We start from the raw sequence: 16,618 nt of genomic DNA, 5'->3' as shown, positions 1-16,618 counted from the left end.
GGAATCTTCTATTGTTCCCTCACATTAGAATTCTGGGTCTTGTCTGGAGTGCTTAAGGATGGAGTATCCCAATATTCCTGCTTTGCGATGGCTACAGCAAGGCAGAGCAATAATGAATACAGAGATGTTTGCCTCTCTCTCCTTCCTTGTCCTGCTTTTATTTTAAAAAAAACTTTCTGTCCTACTTCTTGCTTAGAATTGGGGAAAAAATTATTTAAGCCATCTAAACATGTGCCTCTTTTCCCTGGCTGGTCTTTCTGGTCCTCCTTGTCACAGAAGAGTTTTCGCTGGGTGAAGGGAAATTGACCTGGGACTACAGTATTTTTTTCCATCATTTGTGCTCGGAGTTGCCAATGGAATTGGTATTGGGTATTCTCCACCTCCCCTGCTAGGCAGATCCATTCTTTCAAAGTGGAGGGGGGGGGGTCTCCGCAGCAGAGCACCCATCTCAGGATTTCTGGCTGCAAGCCCCCTTTGAAGTAATCAATCTTAGTGGTTTCCGACCAGTCCATAACTTTTCCGGCAAGAGCTTTGAACTCCATGGCATACTCCGCCATGGTCCTTCCCCCTTGCCTAAGTTGCTGGATATCTGTCTTTGCCCTCATCTTGACTAGTGGGTCCTCGAACCGGTGTCTCAGTGCCCTCATGAAATCACGCAGGCTGTTCAGCTCCGGGGCCATGGCATCGTGCAGTTGCGCAAACCACTCCGCCGCAGGTCCCCAGAGTCTGGCGCCTACCTAGCTCACTTTCTTGTACTCAGTGGGAAAGCAAGACCCATATTCCTTCATATATATGGACACTTAGGTCAAGAAGAACACCAACTGTCGTGGGTCTCCATTGAACTTAACTTGTATGTCCTTCAGGGTTGCAGCCAGTGTCACCCCGCTGGACAGAGCTCTCCCCCAGTCGCCTTGGCTCTCTGGGTGGCCTCCACTCCGCCGGCGCCTCACTGGGGATTCGAAATCCCAGGTTGGGGTTAGGGTACGCTGTCTTCCTCGTAAGTCCGGCGATGCCACTCTGGACAGCTGAGTTGAGATTTCTGCCAAGGTGCCATGGTCTCCAGGGTTTTCGATACCTGCTGCAACACCACTTCCATAGCAGACATCCTCGCCTCCAGGCTCCTCATTTCTTGCAGAGTTCCATTGGGGTCTGGTATGGTCCCATGCGACCCCGGACTCTGCACCCTTACTTGTGCCTCCATGGGTGGAGGGGCTCTTCCCTCTTCCTCTCTGGCACTGGGCTGGGAAGGACCCATCTGTGGTTCTTCTATGATAAAGCTTGTCGTCTGAGGCTCTCTCACGAAATTGAGGGAACGGAGGGCACTTTCCAACTCCGTAGTGTTGAGGCAGGGTTCCATCTCACACTTGCTGTCCCCGCTCCCCAAGCTCTCCTCCGTCTCAACTTTTTCTTCTTCCACTTTGGCATATAGCACTGTCCTCTCCGATGACGGTCAAGGCGATGGCTGCTTAGCCCGGGATTTTCCATGTTTAGGAATGGTTCGTCAACTCTCAGCTGATTACTTGCTCAGGAAGAGTTTTTGAAAAGATGGATTCGCAGCTTAATGTCAGCACCTGATCATTTGGGCTTTCACACAATCACAGTCAGGAGGCTGGGATTCCTTTAACTGTTTTAATGAGGTGTAATGAACAGTATAGAAGGCAAGCTGTGAATAAAGATTTCCTGCTCAAACCTAACTTAAAAACTACATTCCCTTAGTTAGTCCCCTTTCCCATGAAACCATGTCACCCCCCCTCCCATCCAGATGGTATTCCTGGCATATCTCAACCCCGTGTCCTTAATGTCCTCCATAGCCCTAATAAACCACTTCACATTCCAACTTCACACTCCCTCCCATCTGGCGACACGGATTCCATTCCTTGGAGAAGGAAATGATGGGAGACGCTCCAATAAGGGTTTTTGTAAAACCTTTGATCAGGGGGATCTGACAGTCCATCTCTAATTAGGGTCATGTTCAGTCCAATCCCCAGCATGTCCTCTTTTGGGGGATTTTGAAATGAAGGTTTATGAGACAGCGTTAGCCATAGAGGCTGGGAGAAGAAAGAGTTTGGTCCTATTCCTTGCCTTCCAGGGTTTGAATCCTCTCTCTGTCCTCACAGGGAGAATCCAAGGAATCCAATGGCCCATGGAACAAAAATCTCAAAAGTGAATCTCTCTGGCCTAATACAAAAACGCTGAACACCATCTTCAGAAGGTCAACCGATTAGTACTGTATGTTCCCTACAATGAAAAGTTGTGTGGGGATATAGTTTGTGGGGACACATCTCTAGAAGACAATAAGAACTATGCCTCCATTAGGTGGACCCACGCTACCGGAAGGAACCATAATCAGGAGAACTAGGTTTTACTGGATTTTGAAGTAAAAATTGAGAGCCACAAAGTCCATTGCCCCAAGAACCGAAAGAAAAAAAATTCAAAGCTCACTGTCTTAGAATGTCAAAAAAGCAGAATTCCTTTCAGCAAGGGGGATCTGTAATAATTGAGACAAGCAGAGAGTATGGATTTGAAATTGCATTATTACTGCATAATGTACCTTTATAGCGAGAATTTTAAAGGTCTAGAACAGGGTACCATCCATCTCAAAGTCTCAATGCTGACTACTTATGCAAGGCTAGCCAATGAAGACCTGAATGACCAGGCAGGGGATAGACCATCCTGGAGAAAATCTATCTATATGGTCGCCAAGAGTCAATACTGACTTGATGTCACATAATCAGTCAATCAGCCAGTGCTAGCTGATGGAATCTGGAGTTTGATCAGCTGCAGAGCCACACAACCACCATCAGTGCAGCTTCATCTCTCAACTGGAAATATTATAACTGGAAAACATAGATACTTTTAGTCCATGAGAATGTGTGCATCTGTATCCTTCAGAGCAAAAGAAGACGTAACGGAGGAAACCTAGGGTTAGGACACCCGGCATGTTTTTTTGGTTAAAGCAGTCCAATTGGCAGAGAATTTAGTTGAGAAGTGCAGCACTGGGAGTGATCAGTTAATATTCTTTCCAGTGCCATAGGCCTGAGCAAAATCATTCCACTGAATCTACCATCAGCCGTGGAAAGGGGAAAAGGACATAATACAAATATTGTCTTCCTCCCACTTCAGGTTCCAACTAAATTCAAAAGATGGCTGCTTAAAAGGTGGTTAAATCAGAGGTCCTTATGTTTTCTGGTAGGCTGGTAGGCATATTGTTCTTAATCAGCGGCTGTGAGAGGATTGGCCCTATTGTGAAACGGAGAGGATTTAGCCAGGTACAAAGCAGAGCTTTATCAGAAAGCTACCTCCTCCCCCTTCTGCCCCTTCCTGCAGAGGATTCTCCCTATTACCCCTGTTTTTCAGTCCCTTTTCCTCACAAATGGGCACACTTTCAAATACAGTTGCAGCCACCTATCATTTTTCATTGAACAAATCAACCTAGACAGAGTTCTCACTCAAAGCACAAATGACCAGGCTCAACTTTCCATACTTTGGACACATTATGCAGAGACCCAGCTCTCTTGATAAATCTATAAATCTGGGAAAGGTGGAAGAAAAAGAAAAAAAAAGAGGATGACCAGCAGCATGGTAGATGGATGAGATGCAATAGGTGGACCACTGGAAGACTTGAAGGGTCAGGCTGGGGACAGATTATCCTGGAGGTCTCGCTGTGTGGTTTCTGAGAGTTGACACCAACTTGATGGCACCAATCATCTGCCATTTCTCCTTTCCTCAAAGAGTTCATGAGATCCATTTGGGTTCCAGAGGCATTATTGAAAATAACAAATATGCTGGCTGTTTTTGATTTTCTACATGCCAACTCTCCTCCCCTTTTCTTCAGTGTAGTTAGGTGAGGGAGAGAGCCCGCAAGTACCAAGGGAGCTGTGCATGAGCGCCATATTCCACCCAAGTGCCACACTGGGAACTCATATGGAGTAATTAGTGGCAGGAGGAAAGGGGAAGCCCTCTCATCTTCCAACTTCCAATGTCTCAATCCCATTTCTTAGCTCACAGTTGCTTTTGATCCGCCTCACTTCCCAAAGAGTTTGCATATAATACTGTAAACACGGAAAGACCTCTAGCTCCTAGCAGCAAGTCCTGCAAGTAAAAAGCCTCTTTCAGGGAGATCAGCTGCAAACCAGAAATGGTCTTGTGATGCTGATCACTTTTGGTTAGGTGGGGAAAAGAACCTACCAGTGAAAAGAAGCAGGCAAATTAGTCTAGTTCGAAGAGTAATAACTTTAACCTGAACTCATACTCTTTTCCAGGCAGGCTTATAGGTTCATTTAAAAGATCACTTCCATTGGTATAATGATTGCCAACAATTAAATGTACATAGAATTGGCCATTTAAGCTCCTACTAAAAATCAAGTTTTAACTTTGTTTTAATACCCTTCTCACATTTTATACATTTTTTTATTTTTATATCTCCCGCTTCTTGTGACAGGCTCTGTATTTAGTTTTACAAAAGCTTGTAATGTTTACCTTTCTAGTAGGCAGGGATGGGATTTATAATTTAAATTACAACATAAATAAACACAACCAGCATCGCTGCATCTTCACTATCACTATAGAAACTACCATGGTCCCGTATTAATGATCTTTCAGACTTTCTTGCTAGTTTGCTGAAAAGTGATTGATGAACATGAAAAGAAGACAGATAATTACACCCATCAGAAAACCTCCATGAGAGCAGATTTTGACGCTAAGCACTTTGTCCTTTTATTTCAGAGGAGCAGGTGAGCTTAGACAGTATTGATAAACAAAATATTGCATAGCTTTGATACGAAAAGACATAAAAAGACATACATACATACATACAGTGATTGTACATATACGCTGCATTTAATAAGCGAACAGAAATAAACTTCTCTTTTGCTATCAAATAAAGCATAACCTTCCCGAGAAGCTACATCCAGCACCAGTTCCCAGTCCACCTGCTAGCGATGTAGTGATGTAAATAGTAACGAGCTGCAGTAACAGCACGGTTGACGGAGCGGGACGCAGTGACCGGGCCCCCAGAAATTCGTCAAGCAAAGCTGGATCGGATGCACTCCTAAGGGCGACGCTCCGGGATGAAGCGAGGCCAGGACAGGCGGCTGCGACGAGCTGCGGCTCTCCAGGAAAAGCGGGTCATTTCCAGCCGCCCGCTCGCCCCTGCCCACGATTAGTAGCCGAGAAGGCTCTGACAGTCGGGCGCCGTGGACCTGCGAATCAGCGGGCGTCCTCTCGCCGCCGAGGGCTCCTTTCTCGCTTCTGGGCCGTCTGCGGCTGCTTCCCGGAATCTCTGCTCCTGCGCGCCCTCCTCGTCTTGTGGGAGCCCACGCTCGCTGGCCGCGTGGTGCGGGGGAGAAGCCGCAGATGCGGCCCCGCTGTCGTCGTTGGCCGGGGACTGCGGCTCCGGGAGGATGAGGATCAAGGCGCCGGCCGCTCGCAGCGCCCGCACGCACTGGTGGTGGCCCCCGTTGGCGGCGAGCTGCAGGGCTGTATGGCCGGCGCGGTCGGCGCGCTCGAGGTAGAGCTGCCCGAGGCGGCGGAAGGAGCGCAAGAGCCACTCGACCACCGCCGTCCGCCCTTGCGAGGAGGCGTACATGAGGGGGCTCCAGCCGCGCGCGTCCACTGCGTCTGGGTCGGCGCCGAACTGGACCAGCAGCTTGATGACCTCCAAATAGCCGCGCTCGCAGGCCAAACTGAGGGCGTTGCGCCCGGCATCATCGCGCAGGTTTACCGCGGCGCGACGCTCCAGCAGCAGCCGCGCAAAGGCCAGGCGCCACGCCGGGTCCTTCAACAGCACGGCGAACATGAGCGGCGAACGGCCGCGCTCTGATCGGCAATCCACGATGGCCCCATCGAGGGCGTCCAGGACAAAGCGCGCCAGATGCAGCCGGCCCGCGTTCATGGCCTCCAGGAAAGTCCGGGTGGACTCCCCCGGGCCCAGGTCCCGCGGTTTCAGCATGGCCTCCCACTGCTACCGGTCCCCGCGGTTCGGTGCCTGATGGTGACTCGAGGCGGCGGCTCTCCAGATCTGCTTTATAACCTCGCTTCAAGTCTCCATGGCGATCACCGCCTTTCCGCCCCGGGAGAGACAGATCCATTAAGCACTCGGGTTGGCGGGCTGGGGAGAGGATGTCGTCCAAACTCCGAGATAGTCACGGGCCTCGGGAGCAACCCGCCCTCCTGCTTTAGCCTGTCAGGTTGGGCGGGAAGCTTAATCCAAGACCAGACGACTGCTTAGCTCCCATCTTTTGAAACGGAGTCCCTGACGATCTCTCCGTAACTGGGAGACTGTCTAAGTAAGAAGAAATGGTAATTCTTGAATGGTGGGATCATTCCCCCTGACCTTTTCAAAGCTCAGTTAGACAGTATTGAGGAGGCGACACTCTCAGTGAGTAGAAGGCGGCTGTGTCCATAGGGCTACCACATCTGGGCTGAAGAAATTGGCAGGATCACTGCATGGCAGCAGAGGTCCCTCTGTCTCTTTGCTTCCCTCTAATGGATGTTTGGATTTCTGCAACTCAGATCTGGTAGCCCTGTACTGTATTTGATTACTTGGCAGCCTTCCTGAACCTGGAATCTTCCAAAAGTTTTTTTCTTTTTCTTCTTTATTCTTTCCTTGTAATGGTCTTGCTACCTCGGAGTTCTGGGCATTGTAATCCAGCACATCTGGAGGGCAATACCTTGGGAAAGGCTTTTTTTAAGATCATGTGAAAAAGCTGTCTGGGATACTTGATGCAAGCAGGATGTCTGGATGTCACTTGATGGGCATGCATGTATGAATTCAGCCTTTTTGTTGCATGGTCGTGTTGGAGGATGAGTTGTGTATACATGTAGTACTCAGTGCAGTCCTCAGAGCCCAGAAACCAGAGTGTGTTTTGATTTCTGCTTTCTCACAGGTGACAGATAGTAGCAGGAGCCGTAAGTTCAACAAGCCCTGTTTCATGGTTTATGATTATGCTGGTGGCTGCACTGCATTTCCTTTTTCTCTGCTAGGATATCCTCCTGTGCTGAAGTCCAGCGTCAGTGCATATACAGACAGGGCCTTGTATATCTCCCATCAGTTTGTCCTTAGCTCTGTACAGATACTGAAACCAGCTACAGGATGGTGTTCTGCTAAAAGAAAATGAGCATCCATATGAGTGACACGATTCTCTTCAAGATGCAGTTGGGATGTGCTGAGTGTCTTCTAGCATTTGGCAATAGTCATGTGATTGAAGCCAGCATGCTTGCCAACATCTGGTCCCAAAACATCTGGAGGGCTCCAAACTGGGACAGGTTGGCCTAATCCTGAGCATAAAAGGGGCAAGTCCACATTGAACTCTAAAGTTTTCTAGCATTTTACCTTTGATTTTTAGTAGAATCCTCAGTGCTAAGCAGCAGTCACTGCTTAAGTTATCTGCTTTTGGCTCTTTGCTGATAGATAGATAGGAAAGTTGAAAAACTACCTTGGAAGAAGGCAGTGGAAAGCCATATTGTTGCCAAGAAAAATATATGGAAGCTCGTTTCCATCAGGCCTTTACCCCACTGCAGAGTTAAAAGTGGTATCCATGAGTGCTTGAGCCAGCAGAAAGCTACCAGCATAACATCTGCTGTCCCTGCTGCCATTCTCTGTCCTGCCTGTTTTGTGTGGCTGCCAGATGATAGCATCTTCAGGGTGGTGTTGTCAGAGCAAATTATGGAAAGGGATTGGGGCATTCTCACTGTTTTGTTTTCCTCCCTTTCCCCCAAATATGACCAGCTGATGGGAAACTGGATCCATCACTCCTTCTCCTCAAGGTGGGCCGGGCTGGGGAGAAGGCGAATTTGGCAGATGCCTAGATTGGTGGATTTAGCCTTATGTCAAAACTTGCTCTGGCTTTGTGCAAGCCTTTTGCACAAGTGCATTTTAAAGGAGCCCGATTCACTGTGCAGCCTTGGAGAAGGCTTCACAGTGAAGCGAGAGATGCTCTCCCAGTACCCTACACAACCCTGCCCCCTTCAAAGTTGAGCTCTTAGTCAGGCTCCTTTTGAAAATGGGTTTAGCTATATCTAGTGCCTAACTAACAGCTGAACTGTTGTTCAAAGGCCTAACAGTTGACAGGTACAGAGGGAAAGGCTGTGTGGTGACATGGCTCTCTCCTACTTCATAGCACACATTTCCACTGTAGGAAAGCTTATGGTCTACACTCCCTTTTCCCCCTGGAGGAAGGTCCAGTATGAAAGAACTATACTCTCCAAACTGGTCCTGAAGAATAGAGTCTAGGAACTTGAAGGAAGGGACTTGTCTCCATCAGTCTAGAATGGCCAATAGGGGCTGAGATGATGCCACTTCCTAAAGGCCTCCTGACTGCACCACCAACAAAATGATTAATGAAATGCATCTGATTATATCCATGGGAAAAAGTGCTGGAGAGCTGAGGATTCCTTAAGGCTGCCTTAGGTACAGCCTAGGGACTGGATGAAGGCAATGTCATGAAGACACAGGAATAAAAAGAGGTTGCCAGAGCACGTTTATGCCAGATGCAGACAAGGAAAACCTCTTAGTCCATCTTCATAGGATTTATTTCTAATCTCCTGATCACCCTTTTTCCCATCTTTGCATCTCTTTCAGTTTGAATACTTCTTAGAGTGCAGGATAATATTCAAGGTGGTATATAATTGGTGCAGAATAGAGCGGAGCTATTATTTCCTGAGATTTAGAAAGTATACTTCTACTGATGCAATTAAAACTGCATTTGTCTTTTTTGAAGCCGTGTCACACTGCTGATGCATATTCTGTGATAACTAGAACTCTAAGGTATTTTCCATAAGTACCGTTGACTATATTAAGTATGGTCTCATCCTGTACTTGTGTATTTATTTTCCTAGATGAAGAACTTTGCATTTGTTTCTGCTAAATTTTATTTTGCTATTTTCAGACCACTTTACTGACTTACCAGGACAACTCTGAATGTTTCTGTCTTCTAGAATATTAGATTTCCCTCTCAATTGTGAGTCTTCTTCAAATTATATAGGCTTTTCTTCCATATCATCTGAACCATTAATAAAAATGTTGAAAAATACACAGCCTTGGAATGAACCTTGTGACACCCCACTTGATACCTCCTTCCAATTTGATGAATTACTGTGGGAAGGCACTCTTTGAGTATTTATTTATTTAATCAAGTTTCTATACAGCCTCCTCTTGGCATAGTTTGTCCACAGATCCACTTAAGGATTAATTGCTATACTTCCAGCTTGTACCTAATTAGCTTGTTGACCAGAAGGTTATAGGGAACTGAATGTCACATCTGGCAGGTATCTGTCTTATTTTGGGTCTAATCTAACAACTCTTTCCTCCACTCTGTATCTTAATTTGAGATGAATACTGTTCTTTTAGCTGTGTTTATAATTAGTAGGTATCATCACACCATCTTTTCAGAAAAGTTGAAAAAATCTATCATGTGATTAGCACTTGGCTGACCTTGTCTACATTAGGAAGCTAAGCAGGATCAGTCCCAGTTAGTAGTTGGCTGAGAGACCAGCACAGAATTCCAAGACTGTAGAACAGACTAAAAAGTTGAAATAGATCCCAGAAGAAGCCAGTGACAAACCACTTCTGTATTGATGCCAAGAATTGTTGCCTGATTTTATCCACATAGTCATCCAGAGATGACTACATGGGAGTCTCCAAGACTCAAGGGAGACTTTACTAATCACCATGGAGAGAGGATAGCAAAAAGAAGGGAGGAAACAATCTGGGTCAACTGATCTTCTGAATGCCTTGTGGATGAATGGTTATGCTCTTTTACAGAGTTCTAATTATTCACAATAGGAATTCTTCATATTTTATAGGGTTAGGGTTAAACAATAGCTTCACAAACTTCAGATAACATTCAGATAGTTCTAAATATGAGTTGGTAACTCTGGCCTTTATAGCAGATCCTTCTCTGCATGATTATTTACATGATTATTTCTTTCATCATGAGTATTATTGCAGTAAGTCTGATGAAATGCCTAAGTGAAGTGATAAAACAGCAGTCTGACACCAGCTGCATCTTTGCAATCCACGTCAACAACTTAATGACCCATCCTTCACAAGTCTTTCATACTGACATTTCAGTTTGCTTTCTTCACTGGCTGTTGAAGGGCATGCAGTACCTACCATTTTGACTGTAAATAGTCCTTTGTAATAAATTCTGATACAGTTGATTAATTCAACAATAGAGTGACAACGCCCCCCCCCCCGCCGCCCCATTTCCTAGGTTGTGATGATTATTCTAGTTGTTGTTATTGTTACCCTCCTGGGGTGAAGTTAGTCTCTTGCTGTTGATTTTCCATGTGATCCAGCAATCCCCAGATGAAAAAAGATTAAATAAGATCCTATCTCACTTCAAAGCATATAAAGCCCAATGGAGTACTGATTATATGTCTCATGAAAGCAATATTTTTTTGCTAGTAGCTATTACTGAAGGGATGGGGAACATATTGCTGAATTACAGCCTTGGCATTCTCTGCTGTTTGGCTGGCTGCTTGAACCTCCTAATCCAGCAGTATTTGAAGACCTCTAGTTGCCCACTGCCTCTGTAATAGAATTTGGAATTATGAATGGCAGGAATTACATAGAGAGAAAAGAAAGTTTGCTGGTGACACAAAAAGGAGGGAGTGCTTCCCTTTCCCCACAAGGCTGTTTACCTGGTATAAATTCGTCTCCAGGTATTTAACAGGAAGAGGAAAAGGAGGTAGTTGTTAATGCAGCACTAAAGAAACAATCTGCTTCAAATAAAAATGCATTCCATAACAGCAATATATATTGTATACATAATACCATAACACAGAGACCGCCCCCTCCTCGAAAGGTGTAAATCAGTCCAATCTTACATTGTGTGATTGGCTAATCCAGTCCAGCGTTCCCTAATCTGGCACTGCTGATTTTGCTTCCGGGGAACGTGGGATTTGTAATCCAATGCCTTGAGAGGGTAAACAGAGCACTCATGCATAGATACGTACACACACACTTTGATGTAATATTTCAATAATATATTTTTTTAAAAAATAATGTAATATTTTAATTTTAGGGGAAGAAATTAAAAGCATACATTTGTAAAAGAGGCAATTTTTTTGGTTGACAAACTGAATAAATTGCTACAATGTTAAGGAATTCCCAAGCGTCTCAGCAATTATTTCTAAGTCTCATGAGGGGACACAATTATTTCTACCTGAGTGGATTCTTCCTTTCTCAAGCACGTCATATGAAAACTGTTCCTTCCTTTGAATCTTTCAGTTCTAATCCATCATCTTTCTAGAGCTGATGATAGGAACAGTATTTTAGAACAAATGGCCAGTCTAGAAACATTTTCATCGCAATCAATCCATTTCAGCCCTTCAAGATTTGAGCTTGTCTGGGGTTGGAAAATGGATCAACTTATTAGAAATATGGCCTATTATGAGACTGATTACCTTTTTTACGAGTATGTCAACAAGGAATTTCTCTGCTTCTTTTCAGTCTCCAAACTGCACTTTAAAAAGCCCTCTTCCCCTTAAAAAAAAAAAAAGCACTAAAAAATACATGCATGAATGTTGGTGATGGGACAGTTGCATACTTTTTTATGAAAGGCCAGTGACTTGCTAGGGTTGAGTCCTGGAGAAGGGCCCCAGTGCGCAACCCTCTGCAGCTACTCTCTGTCTTCCAAGTTTGTCCAACTAGCAGAGTTTTCTTTCCTTCTTCCATTCAGATTGCTCCTCTGGAAAAACTCACAGGCTGGTGCCAAGAAGCCATACCTTTTGCTAAGTATGTGATGGTAGATAGAAGCTAACTCAAAGGCATAAACTGAGCAGGGGCTTCGCCGTTTTCCTCTCATGGTACACTATGTTCTTAAATTTTATAAAGAAAGAAAACAGTATCTGGTATATGAGTATTCCTTAGCAAAGGGATGACTATTCCTTAACAAAGTTGTAAGATGGCTTTCTAACACCTTGACCTCTCAGAATGTTCACTTGAGCTCCCCAGAGGCAAAATCAGGTCAGCGGGTGTCTTAAGAGCAGCTATGACAGCCATTGCAGAGATGGATTTCTTCCTTTTTTAATGCAAGGGTGTAGCATTTCTCTGCAGATGTTTGGGTTGCCCCTGGAGCACATCAGGCCTTGACCTTTTGCCCAGAGGCTGTGAGCTAGTGGTACTGGTAGGAAACTACTGTGTCCCTAGGTTAGATTTGATAGTTGCACTAATTAATCTGGCATGAATTTTTGTGGATATCTATCATTTTAATCAAGAAATCAGACTCATCCCTAAACTGAAGAAAAGCTCATGAACTACTGTTTGCACAATAACTTGTTTCATATTTGCAGCATGCATGTACATGTGTGTGCATGCACACTCATTTTCTCCCCTGTTCCTCCCCCCCACCAATTTAAGGGTTGCTTTTGTCATTCCCTGGCATGAAAAATGGCCATCTATTTCTTTTGAGAAAACATGGTTCTCTCAAAACATCCACTGCACAGGAATTTCAGCTGCAGTTCCCCAGGCATCATAGATACCTTCTGGTTTTGTGAAAGATGACAAATGACAGTGAAATCTTGCATATTGGTGCATATTGCAAATTATTATATATGCCTGGGTAGCTGCTTTGATTGACGGGAGAGTGGCTGGGTTTGTATAATACCTTTCTATTGGTAGATTTGATAGCTTTTCAACTTGTTTCACAGTTGGGACAGCAATACTGAGATTGCCCTTTTGCTGCCCACAGAACTGCATCTGAAAAAGACAGCTGAATGACCTGCATACATGGCTGAAAAGAGGCAAACCTTGGCAATAAAAACTGCCTCTTACAAATCTCAGTGCCTGATTTTTCTGCCACCCACCCCTAAACTGGGCATAAAATTAAGACCAGCCAGAAGATAACCAAGACATCCTAGTGATGAAGATCCTGTCACAATATCTGGAGAGATCAGAGCATTGAGGCCATCAGGCTACCCTGGAAGAACAGTTTTCTCCTGGTCCACACTGGAACACTTCAGTGGTCTTGGATCCACTCTGGAATAAAGAAACCTTCAGCAGCTCCAAAGCTGCCTAGTCTAACCTGATTTGTCACCTACCTCTTCTCCTGCAGCCAGCTTAGCCTGTAAGCTCCTGACTGTCCCTCGTGAGAACTGCTCTGTGAAAAGGTAAACCCATCTCTCCCAGCTGGTTCATCAGAGTCCCAGGACAGATGTATGCCTGGATGATTACATGATTGGATGGGGAACAGTATTCAGCTGCTGCATTTTGGCACAAAGAATTTATGATAAAGGATCCCTGCCATGACAATTCATGTGTACAGATTTTATGGTGTTTTTGGGTAGAAGCTGGAGTGTAAAGAAGAGCAACTTGGGATAATTGGCTGTGTTTGTTCAGATTAAGGGAACTATCTCTGCTCTTTTCTGCTGACTATCTGTCCCCCTTTAAGATATTGCAACAGCTGATGTCCCACAACAAAAGTGGTCTATGAAAACCCCCAAGCCTGGAAAAGAGTCCTCTCTGATCAGGGAATAAATTTTATTTTTCAATCAGGCTTAATTTAGATAAATGGAAACAGGAGAAATTTTGTGGAGTCCTTGGTGCTCTCTGAGCCTTGTTGTTTTCTTGCAGATGTTTCATTGCCAGACTAGGCAACATCTCTGAGAGAGCAAGCCCCACTCCCTACTCGCACTGAAGATGTTGCCTAGTCTGGCAATGAAATGTCTGCAAGAAAACAACAAGGCTCAGAGAGCACCAAGGACTCCCCAGTTCAACTCTGAGCTACAAATATTCTCTTCGATTAGTAGAAGTTTGCACTGCGCTGTGGTTGACCTCCATTGTGTTGGGACTATTGAGAGGCTTCAGAGTTGTCTACTGGATGCTGTAAAGAACTGACCGTGTAACTGGTTTTCTGCAATCAGCTAGTATGTGTGAGACTTTGGGAGTGATCCCTCTTCACTACGTAAGAATTTGGTAAATAGAATAAGCTGGGTGTTACCAGCACTCCACTGTACTTTGGGAAAATCTTCTGATGGGGAGGGTTGCAGCTGCCAAAACATCAGTCTGGGCATCTCTATATGTGGTGTCTTCCACTCCAGAACTGATGTGTCCTTTTGATCCCCCCCTCACCATTTTCCATTTGGCAGCTGAACCAAATGTTTCTAGCTTGGACTTGGAACTGCTTCAGAGCAAGACTGATTTTTGAGACCCTGTAGTTCTTGACTTCATGCCTGTCCAGAAGCAGCTGGAGAGTTGAGAAGCTGAACTACTTGGCTGTTATTCAGATCCTCATTCTATGTTGTGATAGTAGTGGGCATTATCTTTTGGTGCTGGAGTTTAGCGGCAGATCAAATAGAATGAAAACTGTGTAGATGTAAATCTGCCAGATCAAAACGTCCAGCTATCCAAGGAAGCTGGGTAACAGTAACAGATATTCCATTAAGTTCTATGGAGCTGTATTGAGACTTATTTTAAAAATGTGGAAAGTTTAAAATAATAAGACTTCCACTGAGCCTTACAATCTGCTGTCCTGAGCATCAGTGGATTCTTCATCCACGATGACATCCTCCTTCATCACCTCAGTTGCATATCTTAGAGTCTCAGGGGACACCAGGTTCTCATAGAGCTGTTGGCTTAGCCCGTGGTCTCCCTCACTGGCAGCCCTGGGGGCCTCTCTCTTTGCCGTGTCAGCTTCCAGAGGGTAACAGACTTTCATGCAGTTTTTCACTAAATCTTGCACCTCTGCACTGACAGCTTTCATCTTCTCTTCATACTCGGCAAATGCCTCCTGCTGGAGCTGCAAAAAGAGAAAGAAGAAGTTCACAGCTGAGCAACCTGTCTGTTCGTTGCATGTTTACAAATTCAGCTATGTGTCTTTTAGCAAAGCTACCTTAAAAGAAAAAAAAATCTCCTCTGTGAGGACAAGATCCCTGTGGAAATTACTCTTTTTCCTCTGCTGTAATTATGGGTGTGGGGAGAAAATAATTCCCTGAATTAGAGCCTATGGGAGACTTCCCCCTCTTGCTAACATGGAGGGGGTTGAAAAGGTCAAAGCTCTTATCCTCATGCACTGTACAGCAGTCTCAAAGAAAACTGCATTCCAGTAAAAAAGAAAAGCTTCAGCTAGGCCTAAGCAGTTTGTTTATTCTTGCTCTCTCTTGATGGCTCAGAACAAACAGGGGTTCGTGAATGAATCTTCAGGGAAGTGAATGCAATCTGTGTGGCGCAGATTCTGCTTAGTAAGTAGAGGCCTGGAGGGCAGGGAGTAGGCCACCTCAGCCCTCCCCAACCTTTCACCCGCCATTCGTGTTGAGACTTCTGCTTTGGCCATGCTGATTGGGCTGTGCTGGAAGTTGCACTTCCTAGTACTTCAGAAGCCCAATAAACTGGGAAGCCTTTGGGGTTCTTCCAGCCCTCCTGTTACACCCCTAACCCTCAAAGGACGTTCGTCGTAAACTGGTCATGAGATACCTGGCTTTCCTTTTCCTTGATCTTTCCTAGGCAAGTTGACTGCTTTGCTTCCAGGACTTGTTGATGCCTCAGCTGTTTCTCGTTCATCTTGAAATAGGAGAAACATTTATGTTAGAAGGAATAACCTTCCATGCAATTATATAAATGCAACAACATCACAATACAATATCATTATGTAGGTACAACAATACCATTGGTTAAGTCTGCAGCGTATTTTAGCTCCCCATCCATCCTCATCCTCTCCAAGCCCCAAATCCCATTATGGTTACCGGTTAATACCAGACATATAACAACTGCTTTTTTGCTACTATGTATTACTAGAATGCTTTGCCTATTAGCTATACAGGTACATCAGTGTTAAAAGCAGTGACTACCTAGATTTAGACTCTGAGTCATAGGTGATAAGGAGGTAGGCTTCTGTTGTCTTTTTTCTTAGTTTCTTAACACTTCCATTCCAATTTTATTTTTCTCAGCATAGAACGTTATGATTAGTCACCCTAGACAGCTGACCTGATAGCACTTTGTCTCAGATGATCATCTGGAACATCTTAAGGCAGTGCAAATCATTCTATGATTGCCTAAGGTGAGGGGAGGGGGCAAACGATCAACCGCTTCTCTTCCAAGTTGAAAGCCATAATGACTTTCCTCATATTCTTGCTCCTCTGGAATTATCCAGTCAGGGGACTCAAATAATTCTATGAATTAGGTTAAGTTGTGAAAATAACATCAGTGAATTAAAATTTGCCCTATGAAAATGATCAGGCAATGGCCTTAATATTTACTCGCTGGTCATCTGGAAAAGTGTAACTGAAATAAATGTACTTATTTATTCTGCTTTTTGTTTGCTCACCTTATGACTTTAATCTACTTTTAATTTGTTTCTATGGATTTTTAATCGATTTATAATGAATAATTGCACTTGTCCCCATTGTACATCACCCTGCACCTCAGATGGATAGATGTCTAGAATTTGAAAACTTCAGCATGTTTTAACACCCACACAAATCACAGGAAAAAGGAGGTGAAAATAGGGATGAAATATCACAGAGCCATAGGTACTAAGGCCACTGCAATGTATGGTTTGAAGCCACTCCAGGCATCATACAAAGTAATGCAGTGGGAATATGGCTTTGGAAATATTCCAAAAGAGAGAATTGAAGTACACATGATCTGCTAAGTGAGGGTCAGAGGCCAAGTCCTTTC

General features: G+C 44.7%; 2 protein-coding genes across 2 annotated transcripts in view; both read right to left on the bottom strand.

Moving 5' to 3' along the window:
* Positions 1–5,161: 5,161 nt before the first annotated feature.
* ANKRD63 (ankyrin repeat domain 63) lies at positions 5,162–6,084 on the bottom strand. Its single transcript, XM_063288776.1, has one exon. The coding sequence runs from the start codon at positions 5,948–5,950 to the stop codon at positions 5,162–5,164; it is 789 nt and encodes a 262-aa protein (XP_063144846.1). The 5' UTR covers positions 5,951–6,084.
* An 8,324-nt stretch (positions 6,085–14,408) lies between these two features.
* PLCB2 (phospholipase C beta 2) overlaps positions 14,409–16,618 on the bottom strand; it is a 72,393-nt gene continuing 70,183 nt past the window's right edge. The window contains exons 31-32 of the mRNA XM_063289963.1: positions 15,416–15,502; positions 14,409–14,741 (exon numbers count right to left, since the gene is read on the bottom strand). Of these exons, the coding sequence (XP_063146033.1) occupies positions 14,460–14,741; positions 15,416–15,502 (369 nt within the window). The 3' untranslated portion in view covers positions 14,409–14,459. The remainder of the gene's footprint in view (positions 14,742–15,415; positions 15,503–16,618) is intronic.

This window comes from Candoia aspera, chromosome 1, assembly GCF_035149785.1.
Source record: "Candoia aspera isolate rCanAsp1 chromosome 1, rCanAsp1.hap2, whole genome shotgun sequence".
NCBI classification, from domain to species: domain Eukaryota; kingdom Metazoa; phylum Chordata; class Lepidosauria; order Squamata; family Boidae; genus Candoia; species Candoia aspera.
This window is presented reverse-complemented; position numbering and strand designations above follow the sequence as displayed.